At 36.5% G+C, this 19,134-nt stretch overlaps 1 protein-coding gene across 1 annotated transcript; it reads left to right on the top strand.

Annotated features, from left to right (window-relative positions):
- The first annotated feature begins 17,535 nt into the window (after positions 1-17,535).
- On the top strand, positions 17,536-18,619 carry LOC107815218 (dehydration-responsive element-binding protein 3-like). Its single transcript, XM_016640756.2, has one exon. It carries the CDS (start codon positions 17,713-17,715, stop codon positions 18,349-18,351), a length of 639 nt encoding a protein of 212 aa, XP_016496242.1. The 5' UTR covers positions 17,536-17,712; the 3' UTR covers positions 18,352-18,619.
- Positions 18,620-19,134: the final 515 nt, after the last annotated feature.

Below are 19,134 nucleotides of genomic sequence, written 5' to 3'. Positions count from 1 at the left end.
GAAATGCAATTTTCTTCGTCCCTAATTCTCTTTCCATTTTCGTTTCTTTTCTTTGTACAGTTCTCTTTATGCTGATATCAATGACATGACATGCATGAGGAATCTTCGGCCCAGCTTTAAAAGCCAATCTAATTCAGAAGTAATAATACAAGAGGCCGAGTGTGATGATGGGATGGATTGTAATAATGATGAAGCTTATGAGGAAATTAGTAAAGAATTAAGCCACTTTGAAGAAAAACCCAAACCTAACCTAAATGACACAGAAGCAGTTAATCTAGGGGACCAAGATAACGTACGGGAAACTAAAATAAGTGTTCATTTGGATCCACAACTCAAGGAGGAGATAATTAAAGTATTGCATGAGTACAAAGACGTTTTTGCATGGTCATATGATGATATGCCGGGTCTAAGCACCGATTTGGTGGTTCATAAATTGCCCACTGATCCAGCACTCCTCCCTGTCAAGCAGAAGTTGAGAAAGTTCAAAACAGACATAAGTGTGAAGATCAAAGAAGAGATCTCCAAGCAGTTTGAGGCAAGGGTCATTCAGGTTACACGATACCCCACTTGGTTAGCCAATGTCGTGCCTGTGCCAAAGAAAGATGGCAAGACCAGGGTGTGCGTCGATTATCGAGACCTTAACAAAGCAAGCCCAAAAGATAATTTTCCACTGCCCAACATCCATATACTGATCGACAATTGTGCCAAACATGATATTGGCTCTTTTGTGGATTGTTATGCGGGTTATCATCAGATTCTAATGGATAAGGAAGATGCAGAAAAGACGGCATTCATCACGCCGTGGGGAACGTATTGTTATCGGGTCATGCCGTTTGGTTTGAAAAATGCTGGGGCAACTTATATGAGGGCCATGACAACTATCTTCCATGATATGATACATAAAGAAATTGAGGTATACGTGGATGATGTGATCGTTAAGTCTAGACAGCAATCTGACCATGCCAGAGATTTGAGAAAATTCTTTCAAAGGCTTCGCAGATACAATCTTAAGCTCAATCCTGCGAAATGTGCTTTCGGGGTGCCATCTGGGAAGTTGTTGGGATTTATAGTTAGCCGGAGGGGTATTGAATTAGACCCGTCAAAGATCAAAGCTATTCAGGAGTTGAAACCTCCAAGAAACAAAACCGAGGTGATGAGTTTGTTGGGAAGACTGAACTATATCAGCAGGTTCATTGCTCAGCTCACGGCAACGTGTGAACCAATTTTCAAATTGTTAAAGAAATATGCCGCGGTCAAATGGACTGATGAATGCCAGGAGGCTTTTGATAAGATAAAGAGGTATTTGTCAAACCCACCCGTGCTGGTCCCACCAGAACCAGGGAGACCTTTGATTCTATATCTGACAGTTGTGGACAGTTCATTCGGCTGTGTACTGGGGCAGCATGATGTTACGGGCAGAAAGGAGCAGGCTATCTACTATCTCAGTAAGAAGTTCACATCTTACGAGGTCAAGTATACTCATCTGGAAAGGACATGTTGTGCCCTAACTTGGGTGGCACAGAAATTGAAACATTACTTGTCATCTTACACCACTTACCTTATATCTCGCTTGGACCCGTTGAAGTATATTTTCCAGAAACCCATGCCCACAGGAAGGCTTGCAAAGTGGCAGATCTTACTTACAGAGTTCGACATTGTCTATGTGACACGGACTGCCATGAAAGCACAGGCATTAGCCGATCACTTGGCTGAGAACCCCGTTGATGAAGATTATGAGCCTTTGAAAACTTATTTCCCTGATGAAGAGATAATGCACATTGAAGAATTAGAACAAGCTGAGAAGTCGGGATGGAAACTTTTCTTTGATGGGGCTGCAAATATGAAGGGTGTGGGAATAGGAGCAGTACTTATTTCGGAAACAGGTCAGCATTACCCTGTTACAGCTCGGCTTCGTTTCTACTGTACAAACAACATGGCAGAATATGAGGCGTGTATATTGGGATTGAGATTAGCTGTGGATATGGGTGTACAGGAAGTCTTGGTCATGGGTGACTCGGACTTACTGGTACACCAGATTCAAGGGGAATGGGAAACACGGGACTTGAAGCTTATACCGTATCGACAATGTCTGCATGAGCTTTGCCAGCGTTTTCAGGCCATAGAATTCAGACACATTCCAAGGATTCATAATGAGGTTGCTGACGCTTTGGCTACTTTGGCATCAATGTTGCACCATCCAGATAAGGCCTATGTTGATCCATTGCAGATTCAAGTCCGTGATCAACATGCTTACTGCAATATGATAGAAGAGGAAATCGATGGAGAGCCATGGTTCCATGATATCAAAGAGTACATCAAAGCGGGAGTGTATCCAACGCAGGCCACCGGTGATCAGAAAAGAACAATTCGACGGTTGGCAAGTGGGTTTTTCCTTAGTGGAGGAGTACTGTACAAAAGAACGCCAGAGCTCGGTTTGTTGAGATGTATAGATGCACGGCAGGCCACAACTATCATGACTGAGGTGCATTCCGGAGTTTGCGGACCGCATATGAGTGGGTATGTTCTAGCAAAGAAAATTCTTCGAGCAGGTTATTATTGGCTCACGATGGAGCGAGATTGTATAAGTTTTGTGCGTAAGTGTCATCAATGCCAAATACATGGAGATTTGATTCATGCTCCACCATCAGAATTACATACGATGTCCGCGCCATGGCCTTTTGTTGCATGGGGCATGGATGTTATTGGGCCAATTGATCCAGCAGCATCAAATGGGCACAGATTTATCTTGGTAGCTATAGATTATTTTACCAAATGGGTGGAAGCGAAGACATTCAAGTCTGTGACCAAGAAGGCTGTAGTTGACTTCGTGCATGCAAATATCATATGTCGGTTTGGGATCCCAAAGGTAATCATCACAGATAATGGGGCTAATCTTAATAGTCATTTGATGAAGGAGACATGTGAGCAGTTTAAGATTGCTCACAGGCACTCTACTCCGTACCGTCCCAAGGCAAATGGTGCGGTTGAAGCGGCCAATAAGAACATAAAGAAAATACTCCGGAAGATGGTTGAAGGATCTAGACAATGGCACGAGAAATTGCCTTTTGCATTGTTAGGATATCGCACCACCATGCGTACCTCGGTAGGGGCGACTACTTACTCATTGGTATATGGTACCGAGGCGGTAATACCCGCAGAAGTGGAAATCCCATCTCTGCGAATCATTGCAGAGGCTGAAATCAATGATGATGAATGGGTGAAAAGCCGTCTTGAGCAGTTGAGTTTGATCGATGAGAAAAGATTGGCATCAGTGTGTCATGGCCAACTGTACCAACGAAGAATGGCAAGAGCATACAACAAAAAAGTACGTCCAAGGAAATTTGAAGTAGGGCAATTAGTACTGAGGCGGATCTTGCCTCATTGGTCTGAGGCAAAAGGAAAATTTGCCCCAAACTGGCAAGGACCATTTGTAGTAACCAGAGTGTTGTCTAATGGAGCATTGTATTTGACAGATGCAGAAGGAAAATGTGTAGAAATGACCATCAATTCCGATACGGTCAAGAGATATTATGTATGATTTCTTTATTTTTCTAAATGTATCTGTTCGTATTTGGCATATCTTAAAGATTGAAATGATGAAGGCATTTTGTTCTGCTATCCAAACACTCATATCCCTTGTTATCCCCTTCGAGCCTTACTTATTTTTCATGCACCTCTTTCGGAATCATCGGCATTATCAGAGAACACAAGTGTCGAACATAAAGGAAAAAAAGGAAAGAAAAGAAAAAAAAAGAGAAAAGAAAAAAAAGAAAAGAAGAAAAGAAAAGAAGGAAAAATGAAAAAAAAGGGAAAGAAGAGAAAACATAACAACGTAGTCTCTATGAAGTGAACAACGTTTGACTTGATCCCGAAAGGGTACGTAGGCAGCCTTACTCCAAGGTTCAGTCATACCAAATAGAAATCCAAAAATCCCCAAGCAAGAAACTGGGGCAGAAGTGGTGATTGTTATGAGAGTTGGATTCCGAAAGTTGTAATTTGAACCCATTGGAATTGTTTTGAGCCTTTTATACCTTTCTTTCTAAATCAATCCAAAAGCCTACATTACGGACCGAAGAAAGACCTTATGATCAGTTTTGAGAAATGCCAAGATGAACAGGTAGGAATAACCCACGATAGGGGCAACACTCTGGTTCGAGCAAGAAGAACAAAAATAAATGAGAGAGTCTTATGGGTGAAAACCCTCACGGGCACCGTAAGGCGACGGGAGCTGAGAGAAAAATAAATGAGAGAGTCTTGTTGGTGAAAACCTTTACGGGCACCTCAAGGCGAAGGTGAGATAAGAAATGGAAAACTGAGAAAGGTATGTTGATAGAAACCGTTTCGCGGTACCGCAGGGAAACAAGATTAAGGTCTAGATAAATCAAACAAGTGATGGAAGTTCTGGGCAATGAGGTACGGCAATTGAGAGTTGTTTGTTTGGACAGATTGGGCTGATTAATCCAAAATGCATGTCTTGACCATTGGTACTAGTTGTCTCATTCAGATAAGTTTCTTTTCTTTCTCTTTTCAAACAGTCATCTGGTTTTGGATTCTTCTTATCCTTAACTCAAAAATCATTTCATTTTTCTTTTGAGGGTTTTTATCTAGCTGAGATGTTTCAGTGCCAGTTTTGTTCGATGCAAGCAGAAAGGACTTCAAAGTTCACTACCAGCTTCTAGAATTGTAAAGCACAACGTGGTCAGAGCATGTCAAAAACAACTTAATGTCAAGTGGAATACAGGGAATTAACGGAAGTTTCATCGGTGAAATGATTGGGAAATGTCGTGGGAAAGGCGAAAGCTCAAATAAAAGGTCAGAAAAGTGAAATAACAGCAGGGGTGTAAAGCATTTAGGTCTCCAGAGGTTGGGAAATTTAAAAGTTGGTCAGAAAGTCAAGCAGTTCAGGGTCAGTGTGTGGAAATTAGTCAACACAAAGCAAGGCAGTGGAAGGATTTTTCAGCAAGAATGCCATCAACTAACCACTGTTTTAAACTGACGAAATTTTCTTTGATTAAGCAGGGGGAGAAAAATTAGTTTTTGAAGAGGAATTCTCCAGGAGGGAAAAACAAGCACTAATTAGGATAAATGCAAGTTGTCAGGAGTCCGCCTGGAGAACAGAGACGTATTTTTCAAGTTTGACGTCAGGAGTCCGCCTGGAGAACAGAGACGTATTTTTCAAGTTTGACATCAGGAGTCCGCCTGAAGAACGGAGACATACAGTTTAAATTTTAAAAGTCAGGAGTCCGCCTGGAGAATAGAGACATTCATTTCAAATTTAGCAATCAGGAGTCCGCCTGGAGAACAGAGACGTATTTTTCAAGTTTGACGTCAGGAGTCCGCCTGAAGAACGGAGACATACAGTTTAAATTTTAAAAGTCAGGAGTCCGCCTGAAGAACGGAGACATACAGTTTAAATTTTAAAAGTCAGGAGTCCGCCTGGAGAATAGAGACATTCATTTCAAATTTAGCAATCAGGAGTCCGCCTGGAGAACAGAGACGTACTTTTCAAGTTTGACGTCAGGAGTCCGCCTGAAGAACGGAGACATACAGCTTAAATTTTAAAAGTCAGGAGTCCGCCTGGAGAACAGAGACATACTTTTCAAGTTTGGTGTAAGGAGTCCGCCTGAAGAACAGAGACACATAGTTTAAATTTTAAAAGTCAGAAGTCTGCCTGGAGAATAGAGATATTACATTTCAGGAGTTGAAGTTGGGAGCCCGCCCATAGAACAGAGGCATACATTTCAGTCTTTTCATTTCAAGCATTGAAGTTGGGAGCCCGCCCAGATAACAGAGGCATATATTTCAGTCTTTACATTCCAAGCGTTGAAGTTGGGAGCCCGCCCAGATAGCAGAGGCATACATTCAGTCTTTTTATTTCAAGTGTTGAAGTTGGGAGCCCGCCCATAGAACAGAGGAATACATTTCAGTCTTTATATTTCAAGCGTTGAAGTTGGGAGCCCACCCAGATAACAGAGGCATACATTTCAGTCTTTTCATTTCAAGTGTTGAAGTTGGGAGCCCGCCCATATAACAGAGGAACACATTCAGCATTAATTTTCAAGTATTAAAGTTGGGAGCCCGCCCATCGAACAGAGGCATACATTTCAAGATCAAGTCACAGGACAATAAAACAGAGGGTTACAACAGGAATCCCCAGCAGAAAATAATAAAAATCCCCAGCATCAGGAAGAAAAAGGTTGCAATAAGAGGTCCCAGCAAAAACTCAAGTGCTTGTGTCGAAAGGAAGAAAAGCATCGGAAGAAAAGCACCGGAAAAAATGCAAGCAGACAAGAAAGCAAGGCAACAAGAAAAATTGCAGTATAGCCTAGCTTCTTGTTTTCTTTTAAGCAAGGTGTAACAAGGAGATCGGTAAGCAGTAGTAATAGCATGCAACAACAGTAACAATGCAGTCTCACGGTAGTCCCAGCTACCAAAAACTTCCCGAACTACATTGACCTGATTCCTGTTTAGCCCAGGATATGTAGGAAACCTTTGAAGCAAAGGTTCGGTCAAATCTTTTTCAAAAATGCTTCACACGGAGTACTCGGATGGGCAAAAATCGCTCGCTTTATCTTTGCACGAAAACCCTACGTGTCTTCGGGCAAAGAGGGGCAGCTGTAAGCACGTGATTTTTGCCCAATATGAGAATTACTCCCCAAAAATTCAAAAATAAAATAATTTTCCTTGGTGTGCAATTTTGTGATATTTTGTGATATTTTGAATAATTATTTGTATTTGTCTGTGCATGTTTATTTGCTAAATTAATAAAAAATACAAAAATATATCGCATTTTGTATGTAGGATTTAATTCTATAATTTGTTAGTAATTAAGTTTGTTTACAAAAAAATAAAAATTTACAAAAATAGGCATCGTTTGCATTTTTAGCATTTAATGTCCAAATATACAATTTTATGCTTAATTATTACTTAATTGTGCGTTAATTGTTATTGGAAGTTAATTTGCACTTTTATAACTTAATTTAGTTCTTAATAATAATTTAAGTATTTTTATAATTTAGTTTTAGAGAAATAAAAAGAAGAAAAGAGAGCGAAAATATAAAGAAAGTCGGAATTGGGCCTCTTCTTCGATTTCAAGCCACAGGCCCAAAAAATGGCCCAATCTTCCCAAACGACCCAGTCCATTTCAAACCGGGTCAACCCGGTCCATAACCCAACACCCCCTATCTTGCATTTCAAAAAAAAAAACAAAGCAAAACAAAACAAAACAAAAAAAAAGAAAAGGAAGAAAACCCTAAAAAATCCCTCTCTCTCATCCGCCCCCCCCCCCCTTCTCTTTCTCTCTTTTCTTCTTCTTCTTCAAGCATCCAAACACCCCATCCATGGCTGCCCTTCCCCCACCTCTTCTCCTTCACATACACACACACAACCACGGCAACACAACACACACACACCCGCCGCCCGTGTTTCTTCTTCTTCTTCAAGATCGCGAGTGTTTCTTCTTCTTCAAGTTCACGTTGATCGTTGCTTCTTCTTCTTCCTCACTTCATGATGCTGTGTGACTGCTTCGTCCAGCATCTACTGCTGCTCACGTTTTGCATTGTTGCTGCCCCGTCCGGTATCGCTTTCACGGTTGTCTGCTACCTCTCCTTCAAGCTCTTCGTTTGTCCGTTCGTGATCGTCTTCGGCGTCAAATGATTTTGGTGCGATATTTGTTTCCGGGCAGATTTGTTTCCGTTCAAGTTCGTCATTGTTTCGATCCGGTTAGTGGGTTTTTGAGTTTCATTTTTTGCCCGTAATTTGTTTGATATTTTTCGGATCCAAAATCGATAAATGATTCAATTCTTGTTTTGTTTGTTCATCATTGAAATAATTTTTTTTTAGTTTGTTTATATGTTTGGTTGGTTTAATTTTCAGATTCAAATGAAAATTTAATTAATTGATTTTCAGTTTATTTCATGTTAATTTAATTTTTGCAAAAAAAAAAGGAATTGTTAGTTTAGGTTTAATATTGTTAGATTTAGTTTAAATCGCTTGAATCCGTTGTTTGTTTAATATAGATTTCATTCATGATCATGTATCTTTGTTATATTTTTTTGTTGGATTTAATTAAGAAAGATTAATTGATTATTTGAAGATTAGTGATTTGAATATGTTTATTTGTTTTGTTTAAGTTCAATTCGAAATTTGAATAAAGTTTGTTATTGTGGTTGAATCTTTTCATTCATGTTCATACTTTATTTGATTGATCTTGAATCCGAAATTTGTATAGTTTGATTTTCTTATTTCTTGTTTATCATTTGTGATTATTTCTTGAATTGGTCTCATAATCTTGTTTAAAGTTTAATATAAGAATTGTTTGTTGTAATGTTGTTAGAGTTGATTTTAAGTTCAATATTATTGAATTTAAGAATCTAAATATACTTGTTTGATTGTTGTTGTTTAAATCCGAAAAATAGGTTTGTTGTTGCTAAAAATATTGTTCAATCAAATTTTAGTTGTTCTTGGTTGTTCAATTTGTGTTCATGTGATTTGTTGTTGAAATGTTGTTAAAATCATGTTCATGTGATATTGTTGTTATGATGTTCATCCGTGTTCATATTGTTGTTTGAACATTGTTAGAAATTGATCATATTGTCTATATTTTGGTTAAGTTTGATTAATTGATGTGTTATAGCTGATGGGTAGTTTGGTAAATTTGTAATACGTTCAGGGGTAGTTTGGTAATTTCAGTAAGGTCGGAAGGGGTAGTTTAGGAATTGTACATTTTGTAATTGTTTATTTGAAGCATGGGGGACAAAATGAAATGGGGTGGGTTGTGATATGATTATTTAATATAAAGGGGGGACAAGATTTAATTTAAAGGGGAATCTTGCATTATTTTAAATGAAGCATGGGGGACAAAATGAAATGGGGTGGTGTGATATGTTTATTTAATGTAATGGGGATGAGTGAAAAGATAATGGGTTGGGTAGAGAAAAGTATGGATTTTAATTAATTGAAAGGTTTATGGGATGGGTCATATATGTGAGGTCTTGAAATCAAAAAATATAGACAGGGAGATAGAGAAAAAATACACAAATACGAGAGAGAGAAACAAATCTGAAAATAAGAGAGAGAAAAGGGCTGAACATTTAAGAGATAGAAAATTCCGAAAAATATTTAAGCTTTCAAAAAATAAAAATAAAAACTAAAAAAAATATTCTGCTTTCTTTTGTTGTTTGAAATCAGAATTAATTGTTGTTTCATCAAAGCTGGAAGATTTTGTTTTTTTTGGATTACTACTCCACTGGTTTGTTACTGTTGCTGGGCTATTGTTGCTGTGTTGTACTGATTTTACTGCTGCTGCTGATACTCATATTCATTTTCTTTTACTTCCAATATCAGGTACACAACTGAAAAGCTGGTTATTGTAATCCGAAATATGAAGCATGAATACATATGAAGAATGAAAATTTGAAGTTTTAATTTCGTTTTTTTTCTTTGTTTCTTTTGTTGATTGTATTTAAGCTATTTCATGAATTACTAAATAATAGCTGGAATAAGAAAATAATATCATAAGTTAGTCTGTAATAAATCAGTTCGGCAAAACAGGTTAATTCACTAGCTATGAAGGCTTCAAGATTGTAGGTTGATCATGAACAAGTAGCTAAATTTAGTTAAAACATGAATTTAAATTAAACATCGTAAATTAGGCATTAAGGCATGACTTGAGCTTAAGCAAGATTAGAAGAACGTTTAAGTCTAATAAACTTTCTAATAAGCTTTAGTAATTATGGTTAAATCTAGTTTCAAATGATTGTGAATAATTAATCTCAATAATATTTTTTAAAAAAAAAAATAATAACAATGCTGAGTTTTAATCTAGCTATATTTGTTTATTTTGAATATTAGTTGTTGAATTTTTATTTTATTTTAAATTTCGAAATTAAGAGTAATTTTTTTTCATCAATATTTGTATTAACCAAGCAATTAGCATGTCATGTTTTCTTAAAATTATAAAAGCTAGTAATTAATTAGGATTTTTCTTTCTTTATTTTAGAGACTAATTTTTATAGAAAAAATGTAGTCGCTTTAAGATTTGTCCATTTAAAATAAATGAGATGAGCCCCGCTTAATGAAATGTATAGATTTCGGGGCCCTCAATAAATGTACAGTTAATTGCTTAGAATTAGGGAGGAGCCGTTTTAGCAAATTTCACGGCCCTACCCAAAATAATGACACGCTTGTCGCTCTAGACGCGTATTCAATAATGTTATTTCCTTAAATACGGGTGTGCATTTATGTAACCCAAATCTAAATCTCAACGGAGTCGAAATGTGTCGATAACCACGGGTGCAATTGATTGCGACGTGATTTGAAATACGTTTTCACAATGTTGCAATTTTTCGTAAAATACTAACAATAAATAAAAAGAATAATAAAAGCGGCTAAGGGATAAAATTTGCACATAAGTTTATAATACGTATTATATTAGATAATCAAGCCGAATATAACAGTTAAGCGACCGTGCTAGAACCACGGAACTCGGGAATGCCTAACACCTTCTCCCGGGTTAACAGAATTCCTTATCCGGATTTCTGGTGCGCAGACTGTAATACAGAGTCATTCTTTTCCTCGATTCGGGATTAAAATAGGTGACTTGGGACACCCTAAATCTCCCAAGTGGCGACTCTGAAATAAAGAAATAAATCCCGTTTCGACTGTCCTTTAATTGGAAAAAACTCCTGTACCCTCGCGAGGGCGAAAAAAGGAGGTGTGACACCTAACACCTTCCCTCGGGTCAACAGAATTCCTTACTTAGAATTTCTGGTTCGCAGACTTCATTTGGAAAAGTCGAAAATTTCCTCGATTTGGGATTCAAGATAAACCGGTGACTTGGGACACCAAAAGTCAAACCTTTCCCAAGTGGCGACTCTGAATTAAATAAATAATCCCATTTCGAATATTGTCACTTAAATTGGAAAAACTCCCCTCGCGCATTCTACCCTTCGGGGCGGGGCGCGCAAAAAGGAGGTGTGACACCACATAAAAGTTCCATGTTCCATTTACTTACTGTTGCATTAGTCTTATTTGTGGAAACCTATATAGGACCTGGTCTCTATATAGTTTGGTGGACTCATATATTCTATCAGGTTTTCTAGGAACATCTTCTCTATAAATAAAAAGAGACACAATGATCGGGGCATGAGATATTCATTTGTAAAAAATACATTGTCTTTATAGAGAAAATCTAGTTCTATTGCAAGCATACAAAACCAACATTTTTAGTAGAATTCCTTTCTAGCATTTCCACCAGATACAAGAACAACCTAAGTGTTCAAAGGCTTATCAATCATTCATCATTGTCAAAAGGAATATTCACTAATCTCGTCTCATTTTGGGTGACTCACACGTTTTATTTACTTAAATGCTACTTATTATCATTTATTACTATTTAATGCCATATTTTATCTTTTTGGATCATTGAATACTATTATTATTGCTTATATTCGTTGCCATCCGAACAAATATACTAGTTATTTGTTACAACACCAATATCTTTATCGTTAGAATATTATTTTTCATTAAGATTAACTCATTGTTTATTTTATTCTAAGTGGTTGAACCAAGATATACATTTTTGGTCAAACAATCGTTTTTGTGATGGTTCAAAATAGAGTTCCTTTGATTTGGCCGAATAAAAGTAATATTTAAGCATTAAATGACCAATAGCATTAAACTTTTAAGTGCTTACATTGTTGAATAGAAGTGCTGAAGATTATTTCTTTAAAATAACTGAAATGTTAAAATGAATTGTTTTTTTGCAAATACAAATTAATTTGTGTTTTAATCGTCATACTTCACTGTACTTTCTCTATTGTAAAAACTAGTATAACGCAAGATTGCAAAAATTCAATTCATTGTGAGTTGTAAGACGAATAACCTTCTTTCTAGCCTACTTCTCAATTACCGCACACTAGACAAAAATGTTTGCCTTATATTTGGGGTTAGAATATATACACCCAAACAGTCCTGGAATAATTATCAATCAAAGTCTAAGGACATTTTCAGCTCACCTCCATTTTTACCTACAAACTCTATTTTAAGATCCAAAATGGAGTAATTTTGCTCCAACCCAACTGCAAATTTCCCTCCATTGACACTATTCATCCACTCCATCACTATTCCCTATTATTATTTTTATTATTTAGCCTTTTTAATTTATCATATTATATATACCTAATTATGTTTATATAATATCTTTATAATATTAATTTTACATCTTAATTTTTGCGTATAATTTTGATAATTAATTTTCGTGCATATATTATTTTTATGTAAAATTGTAAGTTAATTTTATTATAAGTTATAATTGTATAAAAAAATATATAACCATCACAAAAATGAAAGGTGCAAATATAAAATACAAGATGTTGCTAAAATTAAAAATTAAAAATATATTAAAATTAAAAATACATTAAATTAAAAATACATAAAAATTGAAACTATATTAAATAACATAAAAATTTATTAGGGAGGTAAGTCATTTTCAGATACACCAAAATTATTAAAGAATTAAGTGAATGGGGTAGAGGATTGTTGTGGTTGTGGTTGTGAAAATTATTGACTTTTTTTTTTATCCACTACATTAGGACTCATATATATATATCCAGGAAGACTCCAGTATCCACCCAGCAAGTTCTGAAATATTATGGATTCGGTATTAATTTCTAAGCAGTTACAAATCCGTAATATTCATAACGGATTTGGTTAGGTTAGTCTATATATATTTTATTTTAAAATATTCTTTCACCCCTTTTGTAAAGCAATTTAAAATCTTTATTCTCGCACTGTTGATTATAATTTCAATTTAGCAACAAACTTGTCTCTAGCTCTATGTTCAATTGTTCCCAATCTACGGAAGAATATCAATATGAAGCTCTTTCCCTTTTCTTGTTTTTGTTGGGTTTCAATTTGCCAGGTTCTTACTTACAAGGATCAGTTCAATTGAGGCCTCGTTTTTATAAATTTATTTGAATAATTTAATAATCAGTTTTTAGATTAAACTCCAACATAATCCAATCAAAGCTTGATAATTATCTTCGAGCTCAACATCTACATTCTTCAAGTCCATGATGATGGAATAAATAATCAAGATGATCTTCTATGTACATATCTAACTCATTCTGGGTTGTACATTTTTTCTTCAACGAAGTTTGATTAGCAAGTTTCGCAATAGAGCTCTTCCAATTTTTCCAAACAATATTTGTTGTTTTATCACCAGCAATCTCCCCTAAAACCTTCTCAGAAATGCTAATGAAAAATTGCACTCAAGACTCTCTTTTAATTTGTCGATTTGCTTTGTCATCTTTCTTATTTTAGGAAAATTCGCATTAATTGTCTTCCGCAATCCTTATAGTACCATTCAGGGATTGATGAAGATGTCATCCATCGTGTTGAGACGGAATGAATAAAATGGAGACTCGCTTCCGGTGTTTTGTGTGACAAGAAGGTACCACCGAAACTTAAGGTAAGTTCTACAGAGTGGTGGTCAGACCAACAATGTTGTATGTGGCTGAGTGTTGGCCAGTCATGATCGCTCATGTCCAGAAGATGAAGGTAGCAAGAAATGAGGATGTTGAGATGGATGTACCGGCACACCACATTAGATAGGATCAGAAATAAGGTTATTCGCGACAAGGTGGGTGAGACCCCCTATTGAGGACAAGATGAGGGAAGCGTGACTTAGCTGGTTTAGTCAGGTGAGGAGGAAGAGCTCAGACACCGTGTGAGGAGGTGTGAGAGGTTGACATTGGAGGGCCTACGGAGAGATAGATGTAGCCCAAAGAAGAGGTAGAGAGAGATGATTAAGCAAGACATGCCGCAGCTTCAGCTGACCGAGGACACGACTCTTGATAGGAAGGTATGGAGGTCGAGGATTAGGGTAGTAGAGTAGGTAGTCTAGAGTGTTCATAATAGCAGGATTGGCACGCAGTCTCACTTTTTGTTGGAGTAGGTTTTTATGACTAACCGTTGTTTTCTTTCATTGTTGATCACCTACTGTCTTGTTGTTTTTATTCAACATTTATATGACTTTTTGGTACTATCCCTTCTAGTCTATATTTTCATTAATGTAGTGCTTATGCTTTCCTGAGCCGAGTTTTTATTGGAAATAGTATCTCTATTCTCACAATGTGGGGGTAAGGGCTACGTACACACTATCCTTTCGAGATCTTACGGTATGTGATAATACTGGGTATGTTGTTGTTGTAGTTGTAATCCTTATAGTACCAGTCGAAACTTGATCCACCGTCAAAATTGTCTTTTTTTTTCTTTCTTCGAATTGTTTATTAACGAAAACTCTGATACCAATTTGATATGAAAAACTCACAAATTAAGACATATACAAAATAAAATAAAAGAAGATAATGATTCACAAAAGATTTAAAGAGATCCGTTAGTGATGCCTACGTGCAAAAAAATATTGAGAAAATTTGACTGTACAAAAAGAACAATAATTACCATCTCAAAAACCTTAGTAGCCGAATGTGTTTTTCATTCACTTGCTCTTCGTTTTATTTGTCTCAAACTATTCCTCTCTTCTTTCCGCATCCTAAATTGTAAAGAAAAACTTGTTCTTCTATAAAAGAATCTTTGCAAATAAGGAAATATTTAACTTATTTGCAAAACAAAGGAAAGATGGCCAAAAAAAAAACGGAAAGAGAGTGAAGATTCTGGAATACAAATAAGGCAGAATCCATATCATTTTCATTCCACACCAACAGTGGATCAAAGAAAGAGTAACTTATACAGGTAAAAAAAAAATTAATATAAGACTAGAAGAATACGAGATGTATTCCATCCAAATTTGAATAAAGGTAAAACAAAAGAGAAACTTAGAGACTATCAGATGTATTCAAACCAGTAAAGCTAGTGTCAGTATATTGTGATCTTGATTCCATAAAAAAAAAATTGGTACACTCATAAAAAGCTTGTCTTATAAATACAGTCTATTATACAAAAAGAATTGACAAGTTGCAGCTTTTTCTATATTATAAGGACGGCAATAAGTGTTTTGCATTAAAAAAATTCCAACCAACTACACTATTTTCTATTTAATCCTCAGCCGAAAGGAATACTTGTTTGTAATACAAAAAAGTACACAAACTGCGGTTATAGTTATTTGGACTGTAAATAAACACAAAAACGCACACAACGTAAAAATGTACGAACACTTCTTCATCCATTAAACTTGCGTTTTTAGTACTTGTGTCTTTAGTAGAGACATTACCTTGGAAATATTAATGAACGACAGTCGACAGAGCAATTCTTAATTAGATCAACTCTCAATGGGAAATTGAGTTTAAGTTTTATGCGCCGAAAACCTAAAAAATATTTTAATAGTCAAAAACATTTAAAAAGTAATTTTATGTAACTTTATTAAGTAGCGCCTATTGATACTCTTTTATAAAAATACTCCAAGTAACATACTAAAAAAAACAACAACAATAATAATATAACCAAGTAAAATTCTACTAATGGGATCTGGGGAGGGTAGAGTGTACGTAGACTTTATTTCTACCTTAAAAGGATAAAAAGGCTGTTTCCGAGAGACCCTCGGCTCAACATAAGAGACAATAATATCAAAAAAGAATAAAAGAATAGATCTGGAACAACAAAAGAAACCAAAAAAATAATAACACCGTCGTAAGAGACAACAACTTAGTGGAAAGGCAACAACACAGATCCCGTTTGGATTGACTTATTTTAAGTACTTTTAAGCTAAAATAGCTTTTAAGCCATTTTGTAGTGTTTGGATAAAGTAAAAAAAAATGCTTTTAAGCACTTGTTTTGTTTTTAAGCTAAAATAATTTTAAAAAAAAAAGTGAAAAGTCAAAAGCTAGAATTCCTAACTTATGGCTTAAAAGCTATTTTTGTATTAAAAGTCACTTAAAATAAGCTCATCCAAACGGGTTCGCAGTACTATGCAAAACAAAATAAAAAAAATAGTGTGAACACAACATAAACCGCTAGCAGTCCTAGACAGAACTCTATCAAATCGACTACCCCTAGCCTAGAACCCTAAGTGTTCGACCTATCAAGAGTCATGTCCTCAAAAATTTTACGCCGCATCATGTCATGCCTGATCACTTAGCCCCAATACTTCTTAGGCCTCCCTCTACCTCTTCTCATACCTGCCAAAGCCAACCACTCACAACTCCTAACCGGGGCATCTAGGCTTTTCCTCCGCACATGTCCGAACCATCTAAGCTTCAGTTCCCGCATCTTGTCGTCCATGGGAGCAACGTCCACCCTCTCCCGAATATCTTTATTCCTAATCTTATCCAGCTTAGTATGCCCGCACATCCATCTCAAAATCCTTATTTCATTTACTTTCATCATTTGAATATGTAACTCTTGACGGGCCAACACTCAACTCCATACAATATGGCCGGTTTAACTACCGCTCTATAGAACTTACCCTTAAGTTTTGGTGGCACATTTTTGTCATACAGGACTCCAGACGTTAACCGTCATTTCATCTACCCCACCCAATACGATACGCGACATCCTCGTCGATCTCCCCATCTTCCTGATAACTGACCCTAAGTACTTGAAACTTTCTCACTTAGGGATGACTTGTGAGTCGAGCCTCACTTCCACGCCCGCTTCCTCCGTCACGCCCTCTTCAGTCTCTTATTAACGCCGCTTCGCGTCTCATCAATCAGAACTATACTATCAGCGAACAACATACACCATGACACTTTCTCTTGAATATGGTGTGTTAGGGCGTCCATTGCCATGGCAAATAAGAACAGGCTGAGTGCAGATCCTTAGTGTAACCCCATAACCACCGGAAAAAGATCTGAGTTACCTTCCGCAGTCCTAACCCGAGTCTTAGATTCATCGTACATATCCTTTATCGCTCTAATGTAAGTTGTCGGCACCTCTTTCACCTCCATGCATCTCCAAAGAATGTCCCTAGAGACCTTGTCATATGCCTTCTCTAGGTTTAATAAACACTATGTGCAAATCCCTCTTTCTATTCATGTACTGTTCCACTAACCTCATGATGAAGTGGATAGCTTCCGTAGTAAAACGGTTCAGTAGAAACCCGAACCGATTTTCAGAAGTAGACATTGCACTCCTTACCCTCCCTTCCATCACCCTCTACTAAAACATATCAAAATAAAGTAAACAATACATTACACTGTCAAAGGCATATAACAATAAATTAAATGTACGTGCAATCAGACATGACTGTTAGGGGCACATGTAGAATGGACAAAGGTGGTGGGTGGATGATAAAGGAGAAAAGCCAGAAAGGGGGGAGAAACTAACAGTGAAAACATAGGTGAAAAAGCCAGAAAAGATATATTCCTACTATTCACAAACAACAAGTTAGAGAAATATTGAATTCTATGGTTGGTTGCTTCCTACTGGTGAAGGGGACCCTGTCGTACCATTGAGGTTTTATCAGGGATGACCCATTTCATCCGTGGGTCCCCCGTTCTTACACCCCCTACCCCTACCACCCTTACACCCTACCCCCAACCCCCCTTTTTTTTCCTTCCCTTTATAAGTGTTGTGGGTGACTACATTTTTTTTGGGACATAATGCAAAAAGAAGAAAAGTTGTATTCTTGGATGCATTCTCTACTCTTTTAACTCCTATAACTTTCTTGATTCTTCTTCCTTCTTTTCTACCCAAGCCCTTTAAATTTCTCTGCAAAATCACTGTACAAAACGTACGTAAATATCTATTCATACAATGGATAAGCCACAAGATATAGAAGGCAAGAAGATAAAGAGAAATCGAGACAGCAGTAAACATCCAGTTTACAGAGGAGTACGAATGAGGAATTGGGGAAAATGGGTATCAGAAATTCGTGAGCCACGTAAAAAATCACGTATTTGGTTAGGGACTTTCCCAAATCCAGAAATGGCAGCTAGAGCTCATGACGTGGCAGCTTTAAGCATAAAAGGTAACTCAGCAATTCTCAATTTCCCTGAACTAGCTGCTTCACTCCCTAGACCAGTTACACTTAGCCCTCGTGATATTCAAGCAGCAGCAGCTAAAGCAGCAGCAATGGACAAATTTGATAACAATAATATAAACATTACGTTTTCTTCTTCTGATTCATCACCTAATAATTCTACTTCATCTTCTTCAAATATGTCAACTTCTTCTTCACTATCATCGTTGGTATCAGCAATTGATTTGGCAACATCTGAGGAATTGACACAAATTATTGAGCTGCCAAGACTAGGCACGAGTTATTTTGACGATGAGTTGAAGAATGATTTTGTGTATTGTGATCATTCGGCAGTGGAAGGTTGGTTATATCCTGATGATGGAGGAATGATTTATTCAAGCTGTTTTGAGCCTTCTTTGTTGTGGAATTACTAATTTTTAAGTATTGTGTGCTAATGATGCAACCCTTCAAATTTGTGTGGACTATGGATTTTCTTCTTCATCTTTTTTTTGTTGGTGTTTGTATAAAAAAAAAAGGTTTTAGCCTTTTCTTCAATTTTTCTGTAGAGGGGCTAAATAGACTTTTTCTTGCCATTTCCTTTCTTCCCTTTTGTAAGTGTAAGTTGCAAGTCTTGCTCTTCAATAAATCTAACTGTACAGTGTTAGGAAGGGAAGAATTAAAAGGTCATAAATGCCTTGTCAATATTTGTTGGTCTACTGACCTATCTTTCATTTGTGTGTTTCTTCTCTCTTTAAATGAGTGATGTTAACTGTTAAGCTAATGCTTAACTCTCTCATCTATCAAACTATAACAGATTAATCATAAGTTCAAGAGATTTGTTCTTGACTATGTATGCATTTCACAAATATGAGACATAAATTTTTCTTGACATTTCGTCTGTGTCGAGTCCTAATCCTAATAAAATTTGGACTATTCATCGGACAACTGGTCACTAATTTCTTCCACATGTTGAGGAACAATTAATTCGTTTACATTCAAGATAATCTCATAAGCACAGACAATTTACAGTTTCATTTTCATATTTGCCCCCCAAAACCCAAACACACCATTAGAGCCGAAAAAATGACTTTTGACTTTATTTTTAAAATTTCAATTATGAATATCTATCTGTAAATTGTCATGAATTCTCATGATCGATAAAACCAGTTAGTCATAAGGTTTTGAGGGTCAAATGGTTTTGTTGCCCCGTTACAATT

The sequence above is a fragment of the Nicotiana tabacum genome, chromosome 1 (assembly GCF_000715075.1).
Source record: "Nicotiana tabacum cultivar K326 chromosome 1, ASM71507v2, whole genome shotgun sequence".
In the NCBI taxonomy this organism is placed as follows: domain Eukaryota; kingdom Viridiplantae; phylum Streptophyta; class Magnoliopsida; order Solanales; family Solanaceae; genus Nicotiana; species Nicotiana tabacum.
This window is presented reverse-complemented; position numbering and strand designations above follow the sequence as displayed.